This window comes from Adiantum capillus-veneris, chromosome 12 (assembly GCF_014529385.1).
Source record: "Adiantum capillus-veneris isolate H3 chromosome 12, ASM1452938v2, whole genome shotgun sequence".
NCBI classification, from domain to species: domain Eukaryota; kingdom Viridiplantae; phylum Streptophyta; class Polypodiopsida; order Polypodiales; family Pteridaceae; genus Adiantum; species Adiantum capillus-veneris.
In genome coordinates, this window is record NC_140942.1 from 11,961,227 (window position 1) to 11,983,078 (window position 21,852).

The 21,852-nt window shown below is 48.3% G+C and overlaps 1 protein-coding gene across 1 annotated transcript in view; it reads left to right on the forward strand.

The window, feature by feature from the left end:
• Positions 1-21,852, forward strand: part of GCP1 (glycoprotease 1) — a 122,509-nt gene that overhangs the window by 69,366 nt on the left and 31,291 nt on the right. The window contains exons 4-6 of the mRNA XM_086524874.1: positions 13,532-13,628; positions 13,711-13,801; positions 14,207-14,256. Of these exons, the coding sequence (XP_086381000.1) occupies positions 13,532-13,628; positions 13,711-13,801; positions 14,207-14,256 (238 nt within the window). The remainder of the gene's footprint in view (positions 1-13,531; positions 13,629-13,710; positions 13,802-14,206; positions 14,257-21,852) is intronic.

Consider the following 21,852-nt stretch of genomic DNA (forward strand, 5'->3'; position numbering starts at 1 on the left):
CAACTCGGATCCTCTGGAAACAACACTCTGCTACCTGCGGGGCCTCTATTGCAACTCTCTGTAGTCGTCCCCCACCCTGAAGCTCGAAGAACAGGGCTGGGACAGTCTCTGAGCACGCCCTGACTGAAATGAGAACCTCCAGTCGTGTGAAGGCTCCCATCCACCGGGGTGCCACTGGCTCGAGAGGCGTGAGCCAGTCAGCTGGAACTGACTCTGAGATGTCCTGACACATGCTCTGAACCCCTCTCATGCCCTGTAGCTGGACAACCTGCACCTCCTCTGACAAACTTGTGAACTCTAGCCAGTCACCTAGAGAGCGCGCTGGACCTACTGCCATGGGACCCCAAGAAACATGAGGCCTACTCCCAACCAAGTGGCCTCGCTGAGTGCTAACCATGGGGTTCCAGACGAGGGGCTGCCGTAGGCGCTCCTCCGTGCACGTCGGCTGTCTCTGCTCTAGGCCACGCCGTAATAGCTCCCAAGAACGAAGCAGACTCACAGCGAATCGGTCCTCCAGTCTCCTGCTCAAACCAACTCGACGCAACTCTATAAAGATCCATCTGGTCGAAGGTTGCCAAGGGCCTCCTGACTGAGGCACCCTGCCACGAAGCCTCTGCAACAACAACTCCTTCCAGGGCTCCTCGCCTAGAAGAAGTCCTCTGACAACGAACTTCCCAAGAAGGGCTCTGCTCTGCTGTGCTGGATCAATGATCCCAAGCCCTCCCTGAGAACAAGGAAGTGTGATGACTGACCAAGCCACCTTGGCTCGGGCAATCTGAGTGTCGCGACTTGACCAAAGGAAGTTCCTGATCAGCCTCTGTACCTGGCTGATGCAAGAACTCGAGAAGATCCAGCAAGAAGTGATGTACCACATAGTCGCCAACAACACTTGGTTGGCAACTACTACTCTACCAGCCAGCGAAAGTCGGGCTGAGCTCCAATGTAACAGCTTTCTCCTGATGGACAGGAGAAGAGGAGCAATCTGCTGCTCGGGGGACAAATCCAAACCAACCTGACAACCCAAGTACCGAACTGCAGTCCCTGGAGGAATCCACCTGAAACCCTCTCCTGGCATCCAATCTGGCACAGGGGCACTACCAACCGAGAAAGCCACTGTCTTTCTCCAGTTGATCAGTGCGCCCGATGCACAGCAGAAGGTCTCCAAAGCTTGCCCACATCTGTGTAAATTGGCCTCCTGGCCCTCTAAGTACAAGGCTGAGTCGTCGGCAAACTCAGCGTCCAGAAGCTCATCTCCCCGTAGAGGGAGTGCTAAGCCCCTCAAACCAACCTGCTGTGACACCAAAAATCTGCTCATCGCCTCCGCATAGAACAGAAAGAGAAAGGGGGCAAGAGGACAACCCTGTCTGACCGATCGTGTGAGCATGAAGCGCTCACCTCTACCTCCTACCAAAAGCACCCGACTGTGAGCCTGTCTGTACAAAGCTGACACCCCTCTGATCCAAGCCTCTGAGAAGCCCATCCTGCGTAGCGTGCCCTCTAGAAAGTCCCACTCGACTCTGTCGTATGCCTTCTCAAAATCGAGAAGAAGAATCACAAGGTCCTTCGCACGGAGCCGTGCAAGGGCAGAAGCCTCCCAAAAAGTGAAGATGTTGTCAAGGATACTGCATTCCTTGACAAAACCTGTCTGAGTCCCATGTATAAGGCTCTCCAAAAGTGGCTGAATCCTCAAACTCAGAGCCTTGGCAGGAATTTTGTAGGCTGAGTTGAGAATGGTGATGGGGCGCCACTGTTGAATCTCATCCAAGGAGCCACCCTCCTTAGGAATGAGGTAAATCAGGCCCTCACTCATGCTATCCGGCATCACTCCTGTGTGCAGAATGTACTGAAAGGCACTACAAAGATCTGGGCCAAGCAGGTCCCAGTACTCCAAGAAGAAGCTGGGAGTCAGCCCATCCTCACCTGGACAGCTACCACGAGGGAGGGCCCTAAGAGCCTGCAGCTCCTCAAGCTGAAGAGGTAACTCAAGCCTCTGCCGCATCTCCTGAGTGACAAGACAGGGCATCTGTGCCCAAACTTGCTCCCTGCATACATCCTGTCTCTCTGACTTGGGCTCAGCCGACAATAGCTCACGGTAAAAGTCAGTAGCGACTGCACGCATATCCTCAGGCTCACAAACAACTGACCCATCGGGTCTCCTCAACTGATTGACCTTGGCATGCGAGTGCCGAGGTCCCACTGTCTCAAAAAAACCACCTGTCACCCTGTCACCCACCTGAGTCCACTGAGATGCCTGTTGATGAAAGGCAAACTCATGGCGCCTCTCCTCTGTGCAAGCAAGCTCCTGTCGAGCCTGCTGTAACTGCTCTTCCAACCATGGACTGTCTGGATGCTGCTCCTGCATCCTCTGTAGTGAAGCAATGCCTCGTCTGAGACGTTGCACCTCCTCTCTCGCTGCAGCCCGTCGAGCCAGAGACTCCTGGAGAAAGAAGTGGCTAAGCTGAGCTAGGCCTGAGGCCACTCTGTCTGCAGGTGGAGCCTGGCTGTGCATGCCCTCTGTCCATAGAGCCTCGACCCTCTCTCTGAGTGCTGAGTCCAACAAGACCCGCTCTGGGATGCGAAGCATCGTGCTCCCACTCCTCTGCCTATCTGCCACTGTGAGAATCACTGGTGCATGGTCCCAGAAGGATGTCCCTGCCAGGATGCCCACTAATCCCCCCAAGTCACTGAAGTGGTCACTAGTGTAGAAGCGATCTATGCGCGATAGATTCACTCCTCCCACTCTGCGGTCCGATCTAGAGAAGGCAAGACTCTCTGGAGGCCTCACAAAGCCAGAATGCTGCCATGTATCCGAGACCCTCAGCGTCATACAAAACCTCTCCCAAGCTGCTAACTCGACTCCATGCACAGTAGCACACCACTGGTCAACCTGTGGCAAAGACTCAACAATCTGTGACCAAAACTCTGCACGAGCACTCGCCACATTGGGCGCATAGATATTCAGGAAACCCACAAGGCTACCCTGAACCTGCATAGTAATCCACTGAGCCCTGCCTGGTACAATAATCCCTCTGTCCACAATGGCCAACTGAAGTGAGTCCGCAATAGTCATACATACCCCACCCTGGATGCCTCCAGGTCCAAAAGCAGCTGACCAAAAGGTATCATAGCGTCCACGCAAAATCTGACCACATCGCCGAATGTGGCTCTCAGACAAATGGTGCTCCTGAAGCATAAGGAGATCAATCTCTCCTCCCACAAGGCAACGCTGAAGCTCCTGACGCAATCGGCCCCGCTGTCGCTGAAACTGGGGCCCACCTAGTCCCTGCACGTTCCACGAGACGATCCTCATGGGGAGCGAGAGAGACCAGATGCTGCCGCAGCAGCAAGACGAGCTATCTTCGAAGCAGGCTTGGATGGGGAGTAATCCGCATCCGAGCGTCCTCTAGATAGGCGAGACTGCAGTGAGTGCCTGGTCCAAGCCCAAGCAGAGCGAGCCGTGCGTAAAGCAACCTCCTCTGTCCAGGAGTCCTCATGAATGAATACATAGCAAGGCAAACACTGCGTATCAGCAAAAAAGTACACCACAATGTGTCTACATCCTGCTGAGTCTGGGGGAGTCACCGCAAACTTGGCCAGTGGCCACAACGTCTGCAGCAAATCTGTAACGCCAAGTTCTCCCATGTGATGAGAGAACTCGAGAACCTGTGTATGCAACCATCCCACCACTGAGTCGAGGGACCACTCTGTCTCAGTCCAGCCACAGAGGGGGAAGGAGAAACCAACTGCTGAGTCCAAGGCCTCTGTCCCCCTAGCGGCGAGGAACAAAGCGTGGACTCTGAAGCAGGCTGCCTCGTGGTCTGCTTCGGAGTCGCCAAGAAAACGAGTAAACCCGTAATCGAAGAAATCCCAGCGGCGTCGGAGGTCAATGCTCCTCAAACCACGCGGGATAGCTGCAAGAGAATATGTCTGAATCTGCAGAGGGGGCCGCATGAAGGGCTGACCCTCTCTCGCTAGGCGACTCGTGGCAAAGGCGCTGCCAAGAGATCTCCTAGCCGCCGGCGAGGGTCCAGTCTCCTGAGCCGACTGAGGTACTGAAGCAGGAGGAGGGGGAGAAGGGGCTGGGGGGGGGCGGGGGAGAGGAGAAGCGGGGTGGGGCGGCAGAGACATGGGGGCGGCGAGGTGGGGGGTGAGCGGTAGCAGAGGGCAGGGGAGGGCATGAGGAGGAGGAGGGGAGATCGGAAGGCGGAGCGGCTGGCGAGGGTGAAGCGGAGGTGGAGGCTGGCGAAGGAGGCTCCTCCTTCTCAAGAGGCCCAAAGCGGTTCCCCGTGGGAACCCACTGCTGCTGAGTAGGCACCTGGGGGCCACTCTGAGTGCCAAGCTGACGCTGTGGCCCCTGGCGTCGACGGCCACGGGCCTGCTGCCACCCCTCCTCCGCTGGAGCCCCAGGCTCGGAGGGTGGCGCTGAATCTGTGCTCTGTGTCGCTGGCTGTGGCTGCGGCCCAGCCTTGGTAGGTTGGGGCTGAGGCTGGGGTGCGGGTCGTGGTCTCCTCCGTGGACAGGCCTTCGCTAGGTGGCCCATCTGTCTGCAAATGAAGCACTGGTTCGGGAGACCCGAGTACTCCACACTCTGTCGAAACCAACCCCCACTCACCCGAGGCAAAAGGATGACCTTCGGGAGCGTGTGGGTATCTCTGACCAAAACTCGAATTGAAGGGATGCAAGCCGCCTTGGCAGCTACTGATGCTGCCGTACGAGTTGTCTCCAGGACTGTCCTGATGGCGGAGCCAATCCTGGAGAGAAGTGGAAGGTACTCCCTCCGTAAACCCGGAAAGCAGACTGAGATGGGGATGTCTGCCTCCTCTACTAGCACATTCGAAGTCGGGTCAAAACCATGTCACCACTGTCGAAAGTGGGCACGTGATGCTCGGATGGCCAGTGGACTCATAGCAATGACCTTGGAAGCCATCTCGGAAGTCTCGAACTCAATCTGGTAGTACCCCCGTCCGAGAATCTGGACATCCAAGATCTTGCCCACCTCTGAGAGAAGGCGGGCCTGGAGAAGGTCTCGTAGCCCTCCTCTGCTAGGTCGAGTGCCGAAAACCTTGCAGATGACCGAAGTCGCCTGCAATCTCTCTACCTCTGCGGCAAGGCTCGCTTGCTCTGTAGGCGAGAGAGCAAGTCGAATGGTGGGCTCAGCGGGGTCGGGCGAGGGGGCTTCATCAGAGTCCCTCTGTGGCGAAGCTGGAGCCTCCATTTGTGTCTGCTGCTGTAGGGGAGGGGCGGAGAAACGTAGTCGAAAAACGAAGCTTTTGCAGGACCGAACCCGTCACTGGTACTGGCGAGGCCTGACGAGCAGGATGGCCGTCGTGAGGAAGGATTGGGAGGCGGGGCTGGGGGGCTGAGGCAGAAAACGGGGCGGCAGGCGGGAGTGGGGGAAAGCTGGCGAGCAGGTGGGCAGGGCGGGCATAGGGCTACGGGCAGGCTGGGCAGCGCGCTGGCGTACGCGCAGCAGGTGCGGGCGGCGAGGGCAGGGGGGGAATGGCCAGCGGTGGCGCGCGAGGGCAGGGGGGGGAGGGGCAAGGGGAGGTTGCGATGGCGAGTGGGTAGCGCAACAGCAGCAGCGAGCTCCAATCCTTGCCCTTATTTCCTATCCAGCCGAGTCCTCTTGATTTGCAATTGATTTTCTATGTATCTATTAGTGTGGGGTCAGTAGCTTTTGGGTCGGTGCTCTTACAAAAGGAGGGAAGGAACTTCAAGCCAGTCTATTTTGAGAGCAAGATGAAGAATGTAAGCAAGTTCTCCTACACAAAAATGGAACAGTGGGTATTTACCTTGGTTCTTGCACCTTGGTTCTTGCTTGTCGGAGGTTCAAGACATATCTGTTGCCCCAAAAGTTCTATGTGCTCACCACATCAAACCTTTTGCCGGATGTAGTACAACATTGAAGTCTAGCAAGCGCATCTTAAAGTGGACTTTGGAGCTTCAAGAGTATGAGTTTGAGTTTAAAGTGGATCATTATGTGTACACAAGGGAGGGGAGTTGCCGTCTTACCCAAGAATTGACAAGGACGATCATGAAGAGGAAGTGGATATTATAGATGCGTATACGATGATGTTCGATGGTGCATACAAAAAAGTTCTTCAAAAGGCAAGTGGCGGGGTAATCATTAAGAACCCAAAAGGCGATGTAATCTTTTCTATAGCTCATGATCTTGATGAAGTTGAAAGTAACAATGAGGCCGAGTATCTCACGCTTTTCCTTGGATTGAAGCAATGTATTAAGAGTTTGGATTGAAGAGGGTCATTGCAAGAGGGTCATTGCTAGTCATGAATCAGTTGCTTGGTTTGTAGAATGTTAAAAAAAGACAATTTGAAGAAGTGGCTCTATGGCATCAAGAAGCTTTTGCATGAGTTTGAGAAGATACAGTTTAAGTATGTTCCTCGTGAGTAGAATAAAGAAGCTGATGAGTTGGCTAGGGACAAGTTAGATGCCTTGGTAGCTCCTTTAAAGGTCAAGGAAGCTTTATATGCAGGAAGGGAATCATTGCAAGATGTAGAAGTATTTCTTGGTAAAGGGCAATGTCCAGAGGGCATGTCAAACATTCACCGTAATAGAATAGTTGCAAAAGCAAGAAACTACACATTGGTAGGTGAGGATCTCATGCTTTATGGCAAGGATAACATTTTGAGAAAAGTGCCGTACAAAGAAGAAATAAGCTTGATTTTGGAGCACTGTCATAAAGAAACATGCCATCAAGGCAAGGATCAGGTTGTCTTCGTATTTGAGAGCAGGTTATTGTTGGCCCTCTATGATGAGAGATGCTTATTTTCGGTGCAAGTCATGCCATGAATGCCAAGTGTTTGCAAACCGAAAGCTTTTGGCTGAGCCTTAAAAAGCTATAATGTCTTTTGATGCATTTGCAAAACGTGGAGTGGATGCTGTAGGTCCAATGCCAAGGACCAACAATAGAAAAAAGTATATCCTCGTGGCTGTGGACTATTTGACAAAGTGGGTGGAAGCAAGAGCTGTAAAAGATGTAACAGCAAGAAGAGTGGCTTTTTTTTTGTATGAACAGGTGTGTTGCAGGTTTGGAGCTCCTATGGTTATAATTTTTGATCGCGGACCAGGATTTAGAGGAAAACTTGTTGGTGCTCTCGTGGAGAAATTGAAAATTCAGCATAGGCATTCTTCTCCTTATTAAACACAATGCAATGGGCTGGTTGAAAACTGCAATGGTCAAATTGTGAAGATGCTATCAAAGTATGCTAGAGAGCATCCTAAAGAGTGGGACTTGGACTTGGAAAAGTGTTTGTGGGCTTATAGAACTGCGTAAAGAGTGTCAACACAGTTTACGCCATATGAGCTTGTTTATGGAAAGGAAGCTCTTATCACGTACAGCTGGATGCCTTAAAGTTATGATGCAGAATGCAAGGTGCGCACAATGAAAGCTGCTGAAAAAATTCTTGCTCTAGAGTTGTATCAAGTGAATAGAGAGAAAGCCATTGATTATTATCTTTAGCAAGCAGAGACAAGGATGGAGAAAATGAATAATAGGCTGCTAGAGAAAGGGATTAAAGAGGGAGATCTGGTGATGAAGTATGACTCTCGCTTGGATTTTACTTTTCAGAAGAAGTTGAGGGACAAATGGTTGGGTCCATACAGAGTGAGACATGTATTTTCTAATGGCACATATGAGTTGGAAAAATTGTCTGGTGAACGCTTGCTCTACAGAATAAATGGTTATAGGTTCCAGATGCAAATAGTCTTTTGGTTGAGCATAGATGTTCTACCTAAAGGGTGGGCAATGATGATAGACTGCTTTTGCATGTACAAAGTAGCGTGTATATGCATGGGAATATGTATAAAGAGATTTAAATACATGCATTTCGGAGATTTGCAAAGTAGTTTCAAGTTTTAAAAAAGATGCAGTGTGTACACATTGTGAATGGTCAGGTTTGCGTGTCGATAGCCGAGCACATGTACATGCCTGGATAGGGTATCGGGGCCTTGGATATGGTTTCAGGTGGCTTCTTTTGGTTCTAGGGAATGTGTTTTAGCTTTCTAGAATGTAAATAATGCAATGTGGAGGTGTGGGCACCCTCGACCTGCCCGAGAAGTTTGACACATGCAATACTTGTCTATTTACGGTGCCTGACCTGCGGTGATGCGTGCACCGCCCTAGAAGTGGTAAAAAATGGAATGTGGGGATGTGGCAACGGACTTTGGGTATCAAGGATCAAGCGTACAAAATTTGGTAAATTTTGGAGTCCGTTGGGAGTTTTTCCCGTCAAAAATACCCGTTCTGGGTCAAAATTGGCCAAAATTGGGCCAAAAAGGGTCAAAAAGGGTGTGGTAAGGGGGTAAATTGCCACATCACTCACGGTGTTGTGAGTGTTCAAGCTGAAGGAGAATTTTGGAAGCCAATACTCAGCACTTTCACCTGTGTGTGTGGGAGGAAGCAGGGTTCCTACAGGTGGTCTAGTGCAGTCCCGTCGCGTTCGTGTCCTGTTTTCAAGTGTGTGGAGGAGTGAATGAGAGATTTTTCGCTTCAATTTTGCAATTGGGAGAGTTTATGGAATTTCAGAGGTTTCCATGGATGTGTGTGTGCGAGGAATTGAGGGAAGAAGGTGCGGCTTTCTGCAAGACTATGACCCTGTATCGGTGCCATTAGGGTTGAGGCTACTTCAAAGAGTCCAACAGAGTGAAGTTTGGTGAAGCTTTGATGGTTTTTCTTGTATATTTGGGTCACCATCAAGCGTGATTTCAAGTGTTGGTTAGCTCGATTTACCTTGTAGTGTCTGCAGGTAGGCAAGGGCTTGTAGGTGGTGTTTGGAGTTTGAATTGAGCTTGTAGGTGGTATTTTCATTGAGCTTTTGAGTGGTGGTGAGTGAGGTGAGAAAATTATAGGAATACCTTGTGTTGTGTTAAGGTTTCTAGGTGTGTGAGTGTATGCACGACGTCTCTTGCTCCATCAACGATTGCCAAGAAGTCTCTATGGTAAAGTGCCGTCACGAGCAAACTGTTGTACCCCACCTATACTGGGTGAAGATATTGCGTGAAGGTCCCACTGAGTGTGAAAACAACTCCTTGTCGTAAAAGAAGTGCGAATAGACCTGCAAGTGTCCTGCCCAATAGGATTTGTGGTGTCTGTAGTCAAACCGTCTGGAGAAAATGGGGAAGCCCAAGAACCGTCATGAGAATGACCGAAAGCCTGTCAATGCATGAACTTGTAACCGTGGCTAAGTTGTATAAAACTCCAGGAAGGCTAGGTGTAGCATTCTGTGCCATAAACGTCCACTGAAACAAGGAAAGCCAGACTAAGCAGTTTGCACTATAGAAGCTACTGTAAGCTGCAATAGTCGCCGATAGACTGCACGGACCATCACCGGATGGTGTCCTGTCAGTAGGTAGGGTAATCCAAGATGAGGGGAAAGCCAGACTCAACAGTCGCGTTGTGAAAGGCCTCTAAGAAGAGGTGTGGTCAGACCAAGCTGTCTGCACCTTAATCATCCTTTATGAAGAAGGGAAGCCAGACTGAGAAGAGGAAAGGCCAGATCAATCTGTCTGCGCCATCTTGCCTGTATCTCCTGCTTCCAATCCTCCGGTGTCAATCAAAATAGAATCCGCGCCAACAACACCACCAAATCGCAACTCGGTGTGGCTCTCCTCCTGTCAGTAGGTAGGGTAATCCAAGAGGAGGGGAAAGCCAGACTCAACAGTCTGCGCTGTGAAGGGCCTCTGAGAAGAGGTGTGGTCAAACCAAGTTGTCTGCACCGCAATCATCTTGTATGAAGAAGGGAAGCTAGACTAAGCAGTCTGTGTTGTGAAGAACCTCTGAGAAGAGGAAATGCTAGACCAATCTGTTTGCGCCGTCTTACTTGTATCTCCTGCCTCCAATCCTCCGGTGTCAACCAAAACCAAAAACACGCTAACAACGCCACCAAACCGCAACTTGGTGTGGATCTCAATGTGAATGAGTTGGGAGTGGCCTATTGCCCAGGTCGGGGGATAAGTCTGCTGTAAGGTTACGGACGGTGAGTGTAAGCAATTTGAAGGTAGCAATCCAAATGATCAGGAGTGTAGAAGAGCAACTGCACTACCATCCAAGCCAAGCTCCGGGTGAGTCAGGATGTAGTCGCGGGATGCATGATCTCCCGCATCTTGCGGGTAAACTCTCCAAGAGAGTCTAAAGAATTGAAGTCCCACTCGTGACTGTAGATCCAAGCAATGAACTTGTCCTAGAAGAGATCCAAGCTCCTGTCCCCGAGTCCATGTAGATGCTCCTGTGTAAGCAAGTGATCTGATCTGTCGAGGTCTAGTGGTAGGTGCCTGTCCACCCAAGATGGTGGTGTCCTCTTTGGGAATGTTGGAATCCCGTATGCCATGACCATGGCCATATCTCATGTGTGAACTCCTCTGATGAGTGCATATAGCAAATCACAAGTCACCACCCCCTATAGAGTGCGCAACCGCCGAATGATGTCTGGAATGAATGGATCTCCCAAGGATCGTACGCCCGTAGATGATCAAGATGATGTTGAAGATACCGTGTACTGCAGTAGTCACTGAGAGACCGCACAGACCACCACCGGATGGTGTCTTGGCAGGAGTAACTTCATCCTCGGTGAAAAACACAAACCATGTGGCCGCTGTCCACTTAAAAACGCAACTGCGAGGTGATGAAAACGCTGCTGTCCAGCGATTTTCAGCGTGCTTGTACGCTCCCGGCATGGTCCGGAGCAGTGCAGGGGGGCTTGGAAAGGGTTTATAGCTGTGTGCACAGGCGTCGGAGGGTTGAAAACAGAGAAAAAACAGCAGGTGTATATGGCTGAAATCTGTAGCAGACGAAGAGGATTCTCACCGGCCAGGCACTGGATGCCGAGCCGTGTAGGAGGCAAGATCGAGTGGGCCAAGGCTGATGCTGCCCCCCTCTGCTGAAAACGCTGCTGAATCAGCCCTGAAAATTTGCCCAAAAACGCAAATCTGGCTGAAAAACGCAGGTGGAGCAGAGGGTTTTCCGGCGACGTAAAGTCCCAAATGGGTAGCGCTGGCAGCCAAAAGAAAAAACGCCAACTGTTGGAGCAAAAAATGCTTGTGGAGGTGGGTCCTCCGCGACGAAAAACTCCATATTCCATCGGGTGCCTGGCTATCGCAAAACTTTGGCAGATCTGCAGAAAACGCTGGCTGATTTGATCTTCTTCTTGGGAGGAGAACCTCTTCAGGTGGGCGCTGGTCCCATAGTCTGATACGCTGAGAGAGAGAGAGAGAGAGAGAGAGAGAGAGAGAGAGAGAGAGAGAGAGAGAGAGAGAGAGCGAGCTGATATGGTGAAGAGGGGGCGATCAGCCCCCCACTGACTACCAGAGCAAAAGACCTGTCAGTACATCTATGTCAGTACATCTACGACTGTAGGTACCCCCCTGGCCCCATATATATGAGTGCTCAAGGTGTGCGCCCAACTCAAGTGGGCAGTCGGCCTCAAACTCGGGCGGCCGGACAAGGTACAACCTATGCTATGGGTGGCCAACCCGGAGACACTAGCGGTACAAGGAAGTGCCCTAGACTTGTGAAGCACCAGAGGTGTAAATCTAACATTGGGTACGTTAGTGTTACATCAGTATTTTGTAACACACACATTCCCCCCCCCCCCCCCCCCCCCCCCCCCCGGGCCCCCCCCAAAAAAGAAAAAAAGAAAAAGAAAAAAAAGAGTAATCGCCATTGATTACGCCTGGAAAGAAGACATAAAACTAATGCTCAATCGACACCAACTCCATGCAGACATGCGAATGGACCATCCACACAAGGTAGTACACTCACAAAGCATGCACTAGCACATACCCTCATCCACACTGGGTTTCAAACAACAAACATCAATCACATTCACATCTTTGGTTTGCATTGGACTTCAGATGCATCATTGATCGGTACTAGATGTATCTAGGCATCGTCCAAGGCCTTAGTGACCTCTAACTGGATGTCTCGATGTACTATATTCGTCATCATCACAGAGCTAAAAATGCTGCAATTATTCTACCTCACAGACTCAAACAAACATCCAATTGGAAAGAGTAAACATCTTTGTTGCAACAATCATTTTCACATCATGCTATACGTACATATATACGTTAGCTCAGTACCCCCAAAAATAAAAGACATAATCGGTTGACACTCTCAATCTGCGTTGATTTGTGACAGCAAGAAGAAGAAGAGTAAGGTTGTAGGGCATCCTACTCCACCATCTTCTTTTCTGTCTCTCTTCAGTGACTTGTTCAGTTTGGTTTATTTCAAGTTGGGCAGTACTGACTATTTTGCAGATTGTATAGCACACAGTATTGCTTTTCTGATCACTCATCCAAAGTGGTTATAGTGATATCAGAACTTGTCACTTTGCTTGCTCTCTGCAAGGAAAAGCTGGATCCAATCTGTGTGTTTAATGAAGAACTTGCAGAAATTTTCTTTTGCTTCAAAGTAGCCAAACAAGCACTGCTACATTTCCCACGCTAGGCTCAGCTGCGATCAAAACCACAAGACTCAGAAGAGGAACTTCGATGCTATGTAAGAGCACCACCAACTCAAAGACTAGATTTTGGCTGAACAAAAAGAGTTATATATTTCTAAATCTCTGTCGTAAATATTCTAAAGTGTTCTAAAGTTCACGATTCTCTACAATATATGTATGTTCACGTACCCTACAACCCAATCAAGACAGTACTACTTACTTGACGTACCGAATATACGTTGTACACTACATATGGCTCCACCTTGCAGAATTGGCAGTAGATGGATGGATGGAGACAACTGTCAACAATGCAAGTACTACTTTGATTGTAGTAACCCGTGTTGTCTATGCAGTAGTGATCCCATCTAAAGATTTACACCTTGGCTAACACCTTTTGCTGAGTTGTGTAACTACTATTATGTGGTACCTGTTGAGGATTGCATGTGAAACCAAGTAGATTTGACTCTTGCAGCTTTGGATCTCTTGGGTGTTTGAGCTTCTCTTGTTAAGTCTTGGAGAAAAAATCACACTTATTTGATAGGCATCTCAAACTTGATGATTCAGAAGGTCCGAATAAGGAGATAAGTGCTTGTGCCATGGACTGGCACTCAATGGTCGTTCAATTTGGATTTGTGCTCATCTTCTGGATATATGGCAGCTTGTTGCACATCGCAGCATTAAGGTGGTTCTGTGTCAGGCAGCACCTATTTTTCCCTTCATTCCAGGTCCTTGGTTGTAAGGGATGGTTACCCACATTTTTGTCTCCACCAAGGGACTTTTTTGTAAATGCTTGATGGGATTCCTAAGGTCTATGTACTAACGGATTGCTTGCTTCTCATTTCATTTTTGCTAAACTTCTTGCATCATTGCTTTACTATAGCCACGTTGCTTTTCTTCTTCTCATTGAATGATGGACTTCAAAAAAATCCTGTCTGCCGTGGCTTTTTCTGCAAATTGTGGAGTAGCCATTGGACGAATATGATAATAATGTTGTTGTCTAAAGAGATTCACCATTTATTTGAGAACATTGTTGTGTGTCAAAAGGTGCACATGTTTACTGTGGATATGAACAGGTTGTTTCTGAAGCCATCCTCCAAGCTGGTGTGAAGGAATCAAGCTTATCAGCAATCGCTGTCACGATCGGTCCTGGATTGAGCTTGTGCTTGAGGGGTCAGTTTTCCTTGTTATGCTAGAATTTTGATCTAGTTGTCTGTTTTGGTGCTTTCAGAGTGGGCTTTATGAATCTGTGCAGTGGGTGTTAGAAAGGCTCGTTCTCTAGCAAAGTTATATCAGTTGCCATGGATCGGTGTTCATCATATGGAAGCCCATGCAATGGTCGCAAGGTTGCTGCATTAAGAACCACTACACTGTGAGCTGTCAGTCATCTTTGTTTGTTTAGCTAGAAAATTTTGTGGTCAAGATCTTTGATACTAACAAGAGCTCCATCACTTCAAAGGCTGCAAGTGGAATATGATTCGTGAATTACATTAAAGCTTTGGCTATAATTGGAACACTGTTTGTGAGTGAAGACAGCCTACAAAGACCTGGGACATGGGTCACTTCTTTTGGGCCTCTATTTCCTTGTGCATTTAAAATGTGTGAGGATAATTTTGGGTTATGTTAGATTTATCAGAAAACATTTCCAACAAAACAATTAGACATTCTTAAATGGTTTCATTTTATGATGTTCACACGTTCATTTTTGGTATTTGACTATGTTCTTCTCATGTTGTTATTTTTGTGTGAAGGCTGATGGATCGACAGTTGGAGTTCCCCTTTCTTGTTCTCCTTGTCTCAGGTACTTGAAAAGGATGTTATACAATTTGTTTCTTGGTGCCTCTCTCTCTCTCTCTCTCTCTCTCTCTCTCTCTCTCAGAGCTACACCCCTTCCACTCCCAGACCCACCGAGGAGAGTGAGACCCTTCAGCAGGCTGAGGCGAGCCGGGCCCGACGACGCCCGTGGGCTATTAGAGGCCAGCCCCCATGACTCCACTGCAGACAGATCAAGGAGATCTGGACTCGAGCACACCGAGTCGCTAAGGAGAGACGAGCCTAGATGATGGCTCACCCAGAGGCATTCATCAGGGCAGCCCCCCATGTACTACATTTTACACCCCCCCGTTAACATAGGATGGAGCTAGCTAGATTGATGCATTTGCATGGTTGTACTATTCTCAGCACATAGACATGCACATATCCCTAGTACTAGGGCTCCACCCATTCCCATAGATGTCATCACCCACCAGACATCCTTCTCTCTTTTATTTTGTACCAGTCTGAAATATTTTGTCTTTTCCAATAGAAAGAGGACTTACACACATGTATACTTGAAAAGCTCTCTCTCTCTCTCTCTCTCTCTCTCTCTCTCTCTCTCTGGCTTAGGAGCTTCCACGATTGTACTTATTTTCAAATTTGGGGACCCTAGTTTGCATGGGAATTACCGCACTATCATGATTGCAGACACACTATCCAGATTATATGCATCCATCATTGATGGGCAGAGAGAGAGGGCATACGAGCGCCAGGCCAGGCTGGTTTCAAGAGGGGTTTCTCTACCCTAGATCACATTCTCACACTACGAGCTAGCATTGAGGAGGGACGATTTCATTGGAGGAGGATTTATTGTAGCTTTGTGGATTTTCGCAAAGCTTTTCATACAACTCTGAGGGGCAAATTGATGTGCATACTGCAGGAGCTGGGAGTGCCTGTAGAGCTCATATGGGGGATCATGTCCTTGTACAGGACAATTACAGGATCAGTGCATATGCCCTAGGGGATGTCAGAGATTATTCACTCCCACCATTGGGTGAAACAGGGTTACACAATATCCCCCACTGTTTTGGCATATATGTGGATGAGGCTTCAGACTATATAGGGAGGGAAGGTGGCAAAGGACCACAGTTCGCAAGGACATGGATACCCCTATTGTTGTATGCGATGATGTTGTGCTTATTTCAGATTCACCTGAGGGGATGCAACGCCATCTCGATGCTTTACACACATTTGCGCGGGATACTATTATGTCTATTAATCTTGGGAAGACCAAGGTTATGGTATTCAATACTACAGTCTACAGTGCAGTGGATTGGGCGACCAACACCCAGTTTTACTTATGGACACGACTGAGTGGAGTTTACAGATATGTAAACTTACCTTGGGGTGGTTTTTAGTGGCCCAATTTTCTCCATGAGGAGAGCGATAGAGACTAGACTGACTAGAGCATACACAACTTTGGGAGGTTTGGAGAGGATGTGTTCATAGGCTCAGTTCTAGAAGCCTCGCAAGATACTCTGGTTGCCTCAGTATACCATATGGAGTGTAGCTATGGGGACCCTCAATAGATCATCATAGTCATCAACATGGACATACAGATGGGTGCCAAGACATGGAGAGCCCACTTATCTCCATGATCTCCAGGATGATCAAGGCTAAGGCCTCGGTTCCCCATGCAATCATCCGAGCAGAGCTGGCTGTCCCTCCTCTGGTGGTGGAGGCTCTCATGAGATGAGTGGCATTCATATGCAGCTTATGAGAGCTCCCATGAGATCGTTATACTTGATTGGCTCTGGAGTCCTCACGGCGCTTGAGAGCATAGGGAGATACATCATGTTGGTATGCACAGATGGCAACATGGTTTCTCTATGGAGAGGCTTCCCCCCTTTCAGTATTCTCTAGATGCACTGTAACGGGAACGGGTACCACGTGCCAACGGAAAAGAAGAGAGTGAACAACTTTACGCACTTCAATTAACAAGTGAATTGAAAGAGATGCACGAAACATGAGACGGGGAGTGGCGGAGTTCCACCCCAAGAGAGAGTACTGGCCCCAAACCTTGGCGCCCCTTTCGGTATTTCTTTATGTTGCTTCAACTCGGTAAAAGGCGGTACTCCGTTCTTTGCACTCCCACGCGGAGATGTGCCAGAGAGTGAGCCCATGGCACATATTTAAAGGCCCTTGGCCATGAAAAGCAGTTACTTGAAAAGCTTCAAGTTCTAAAAGCATATGGCCTTCCAAAAGCAACCAACATAGACTTTCGAAATCCGTACAATTTTCCACATTTGTAGACAGTGCATTTCGTAGATGTCCGTAAAGTGCCACGCCAGCATGTCAATGCAAAATTCGGAGCGTCCGTATTGGCTTGCACATCATCAGCTGCTACGTAATAGAGTTGGAGAGAGAGAGAGTGTTTGTGTATGTGTGGTCAGGCTTTATTTTAACGTTTGGTGTCACTTGGGCCCAATCGACGGGGTCCCATAAGTTGGTGGGAACATCTTTATAAATTAGGCCACATGGCAAGTCTTTATAAGTTGGTAAAACTTCTTCTTCTGCTTCTGATTCTTCTGTTGCTGCTTCTCCTAGGGTTTAGGCCCTTTGGCCGGGATGTGTAGGTTGTCTCCGTTCTTCAGTGGCTTGACATGTTAGCAGTTTGTGACATGCACCCTCTCTCTCTCTCTCTCTCTCTCTCTCTCTCTCTCTCTCTCTCTCTCTCTCTCTCTCTCTCTCTCTCACACGGAGGGAAACCACTAGACTTATACGATAGGATTTGTTTCAGTTGGATACCTAGAGGACATGGATATAGTCTATACAGGAGGTGGGCACGAAGATGACTTCATACAGAGAGCATTTTCTCCAGCTCACAGAGGATGGATTCTTATCTAGGCTTGTCTACATGGACACTCACTTGTCCCGTGGACAGATTTAGACATCACCACACTAGTTGGAGATTGAGACAGGCCGATTTCGAGGCATCTCAGCTGAAAAAAGTTTTGCCAATTGTGTCAGAGAGAGCCACAAATCCATTATATACGCCATTGTACAACATGCTATGAGATACGTCGTCGCTTTCATTGCGTCTTTATGGAGGGTTTTGGGCATTTATCTAGAGTTATGGGATACCAGGATCAGAGATGTCTTGGACTCATCTATCAAAGATTGAGCGACATTGAGCAGGGTTATTGAGAGAGAGAGAGAGAGAGAGAGAGAGAGAGAGAGAGAGAGAGAGAGAGAGAGAGAGAGAGAGAGAGAGAGAGAGAGAGAGAGTCACAGACAAGGAGACGCGCCCAAAGATAGATCACAATGTTCTTCCATCTAGAGATTGAGCAGGCAGGGCAGAGAAGAGGGATACACGGCATATCACTAGCAGAGGTATATTGAGTGATCGAGTAGCAGAGGTATACTGAGTGACTCAATCTGGTCCCTCAAAGTAATCAAGACATTGGCAAATAGGTATTCTAATTTTTCCCAAAACCTCTAGTAGTAGTTATCCAATGTATCTTTTTTAGTCATTCTCAAATGATGCCAACACGTGATGACATCTCTTTCATATTCGTTTGATATCCAAGTTGATGTGAAAATTTTCTTGAATTTTACCCACGTCGTAGGTTCCCGGCTGCATAACAAAAGAGTAGACCACCATGTCTGTGCATTTCCTTTCTAGTAGGATGCCGCCCTTCACACCTTGGAGTGTTCCGAGAACCAACCTCCCGAGAAGGCGACGTCAAATTGCTGTATGAACTCAAGGGCTCGATGGCAATGCTCGGGAAAGATTTATTATAGGGCCGGCTTCAAAACCTTGTCACTCACAAATGAGCCAGTTTTTAGTAATTTTGAGAAGGTAAAATACACATTAAAGAAAAAATTAACACTACATTTAGTGAAATTTGAGGCAGCTTTTATTCCTTTTCACCCTAATGTGAGCGGGCTGGTTTTCAATTTGAGCAGGATTTGGATAAAGCAAACCTATCTTTTCTCGAGCCTTGCTCGATGGGTGTCCTGACTCCTGATAGCCTGAGAACGTCTCAAACCTAATGGCTTGACCCCTTCTTTAAACTCCTTGGTCTTCTTGCTCATCCGCCACTGTCAGAAGAGGACGAACTCTCCTCCTCTGAACTGCTAGATGGCCATACTTTTTCAGAAATCTGCTTTCCTTGCTTTTCTTGCCTTCTTCCACCTTTTCCGTCACTTGCGCACTTCACTTGTGCTACTGGACATGTTTCTGCTACAGTCTAGCGTCAATCGTCTAGCTTAGGACCTAGCTTGGCACTTTGTGAGCCTCTAGGAGGACATGGATGTCCAGGCCGGTCATAGTTGCATACCCTCTCTTGCACAGGACAACATTTCAGCATAAAGGCATTTTACCGAAGTGTCCCTTGTGTTTGTGCGGAGTACTAGATCCGAGCTAAATTCTTAAACACTTCCGCTACACTTGACATTTTCTCATCCTCACCAGAACTAAAGGACGACGAATTGGCGGAACTCTGTGAAGACGAAGAAAAATCTAAGTCATCCTCGAAACGAGAACGCTTCTTGGATCTACTTGCCACCTCGAAAGTCGACTTCGGGCCCAAATAATTAGGGAAATCCACTGATTTTCTCCTCCTCCGAGAGTGCTTCAAGGCTTTCTTTATCTGGTTCTTCTTCTTGTCAAGAGCTCTGTCTAGCTCTTCTTGCGAGTACAGTTTCCGCTTTTCTGCACTCGTCTGTCCTTTCAGCTTTCTTCCTGACTTGAGAGGAGAATCAACTGCCTCACGCCATCTCGAGTGAATCTCATCCATCGGGCAATTGTTTAGGTGTTTCGCAAATTTTGGGTCTGTGGAGTACTGATCATTCTGTGGAGTACTTGATCAATCGTTTCACACAGCATTTGACGTTTGTACTCTGCTCTAACAAACTTCCCTATTGAAAATTTGCCCAATTCTTCATTCTTTCCTTCAGTTCCCACACCCGATTTTAACCTTTCTTCGCCTCCCGGTTGAGAAGTGTTATCTCTATCAGATTCTCTGCGAGAACCCATGTGTGGTCTTGGGTTCTTTATGGCTTATGCCTCTTATGACAGAGCGATGAAGATGAGAGCACGCCCGATGGGCAATGGAGTACGAGTGGGAGTTACTAATAAGTCTAGGGTAGGGATTTGGAGATTCCTTGACAAACAATATCTACTCTGTCAGATTCTCCTCGAGAACCCGTGTGCTGCAGAAGGGATCGGATCCTCTGTAGTAGAAGAATCTTTCTGTTACAGGCTTGGACACTCCCAAGCGAGAAATCAATAGCAACACACATTGCAAAATCACTGAATCTTATGTGAGAGAGAGAGAGAGAGAGAGAGAGAGAGAGAGAGAGAGAGAGAGAGAGAGAGAGAGAGAGAGAGAGAGAGAGAGAGAGAGAGAGAGAGAGAGAGAGAGAGAGAGAGCACTGGCCCCAAAGACTAGCGCCCCTTTCGGTATTTCTTTATTACTGCTCACTGCAAAGTACAACTCCCAAGGGTCCTCTACTCTCTGACTCTGCGTCCAGATGCTCTGCAGAGTGAGAGGCCCAAGGGCTCTCTTAAACTTACATGGGATGCTCTAGAAGTAGAGCCTAAAAGCACTTTCCCTAAAGCATTAAACCCCAAAAGCTATCGCTAAAACTTACATGGGATGCTCTAGAAGTAGAGCCCAAAAGCACTTTCCCCAAAGCATTACCCCAAAAGCTAGCGCTAAAACTACCATCGCGTTTTGCAGAAATCCGTACGGCCTGCCATGTCATTCGCATAGAATGCGGGCGTCCATATAGCCTGCCACCTTATCACTGCGATTTGCGAGTGTCCGTACAACTGCCACGTCATTAGTCCTTCTATGCAATTTTGGAGGTCAACTTTATTTAAAAAGGGTCTTAGGTCCCACGATCGGCGCTCTTAAATTCTTTCACCCATCTTCTGGGTCTTCCTCTTGTCTACTCGGCGATTTCTCTTCAAGTAGGGCGTGCCACGTTATCTCTTTGTGACAGATATGTTTGGTGGTTGTGTAGGTGTTTTTCCCCATGGTTTCATTGTATATCTTTGAGGGTTTTTCCCACATTTCTTGTAAGAATCTCGTTAACGCAAAGGGTAAAAGTCCGAAGTTTGCTCACACACACACACACACACACACACACACAGAGAGAGAGAGAGAGAGAGAGAGAGAGAGAGAGAGAGAGAGAGAGAGAGAGAGAGAGAGAGAGAGAGAGAGAGAGAGAGAGAGAGAGAGAGAGAGAGAGAGGAGGAGGAGGAGGAGGAGGAGAGAGTTTTAACGTCGTACAATCCCAAGAGACCTTAAAGATCTAACCACGAGGAGTTGAACTCAAGACCTCTTATTCAAGAGGGAAATGCCATAACCAATCTACCACACTTGGGTGATGGAAAGGTTATACCTTTTTCCTCTTTTGATTTAGCACGCGCGCGCACACACACACACACACACACACACCCCCCCCCCCCCCCCCCCCCCCCCCCCCCAGAAGAAGAGAGTTTTAACGTCGTAGGAAACAATCCCAAGAGACCTTAAAAGATCTAGCCGATGAGGAGTCGAACTCAAGACCTGTTATTCAAGAGAGAAATGGCATAACTAATTTACCACTCTTGGGTGATAGAAAGGTTATACCATTTTCCTCTTTCTATTTAGCACATACACACACACCCGAGAAGAGAGAGAGAGAGAGAGAGAGAGAGAGAGAGAGAGAGAGAGAGAGAGAGAGAGAGAGAGAGAGAGAGAGAGAGAGAGAGAGAGAGAGAGAGAGAGAGATGATATGATATGATATATTAACATCTTCAAAAGGCCAAAATGACCTATGAGACCAGCTGATACAAAGTGGTGAAACTAGTACAATGTCTGAATACAAAAGTACAAAGGTACTGAATGCAAAAAATAAAAATGAGAAGTGAATAGTGACAGTGAAAATGAAGTGTAGAGTAAGTTCTCAATGACACTCCGGATGTCGTGCTAGGATGTCCCTGATCCTCTGCTGAAGTCTCCGTCGATGGAGTGTGCTCTTGTGTCTCGGTCGTGGTCGCCTCGATCTCCCAAGCTCAATCGCCCTGTCAATGAGGGTGCCTCTGGTATGTACGCGGGCACAACTTTGCGGTGGTGGCTGCTCTCCTGGCTTTCCCGATCCAAAGAAATCTGTGATCGGTCTCTGTGACTGTTGTGTCCCATGTTTCCTCAACAGACTATCCCTATGCCGCTGTAGCTCAAGTAGATATAAGCCAAGGCATCTCTGATCGTCATACTTCATGACTCTATCTAGGGGTCCAAATCCCTCCCTGAATAAGCAATGGAAGCGCCCTCGTATCTCATAATACACAATGCAGTGGCATATGTAATGTAACTCTATCTCTGGCTCTGTACCGCATAATTTACATATCCTGCTCTCCGGTGGTATCCCTCTGAATCTGCCCGTCTCAATCTCCAAATGGTGCGAGGATGTGCGGATCTGACCTATAGCGCATCGCAAACTATGAGACAGATGAGTGTCCATGTAGCTCGGACGAATCACAAACCCATCTCCCGAGAGTTGGAGAAGATGCTCCTTGTAGAAAGCCATCTTCATGCCCAACTCCTGCACTGGCTCTACCCATGTCCTCTTGGTGTCCAAGTGTATA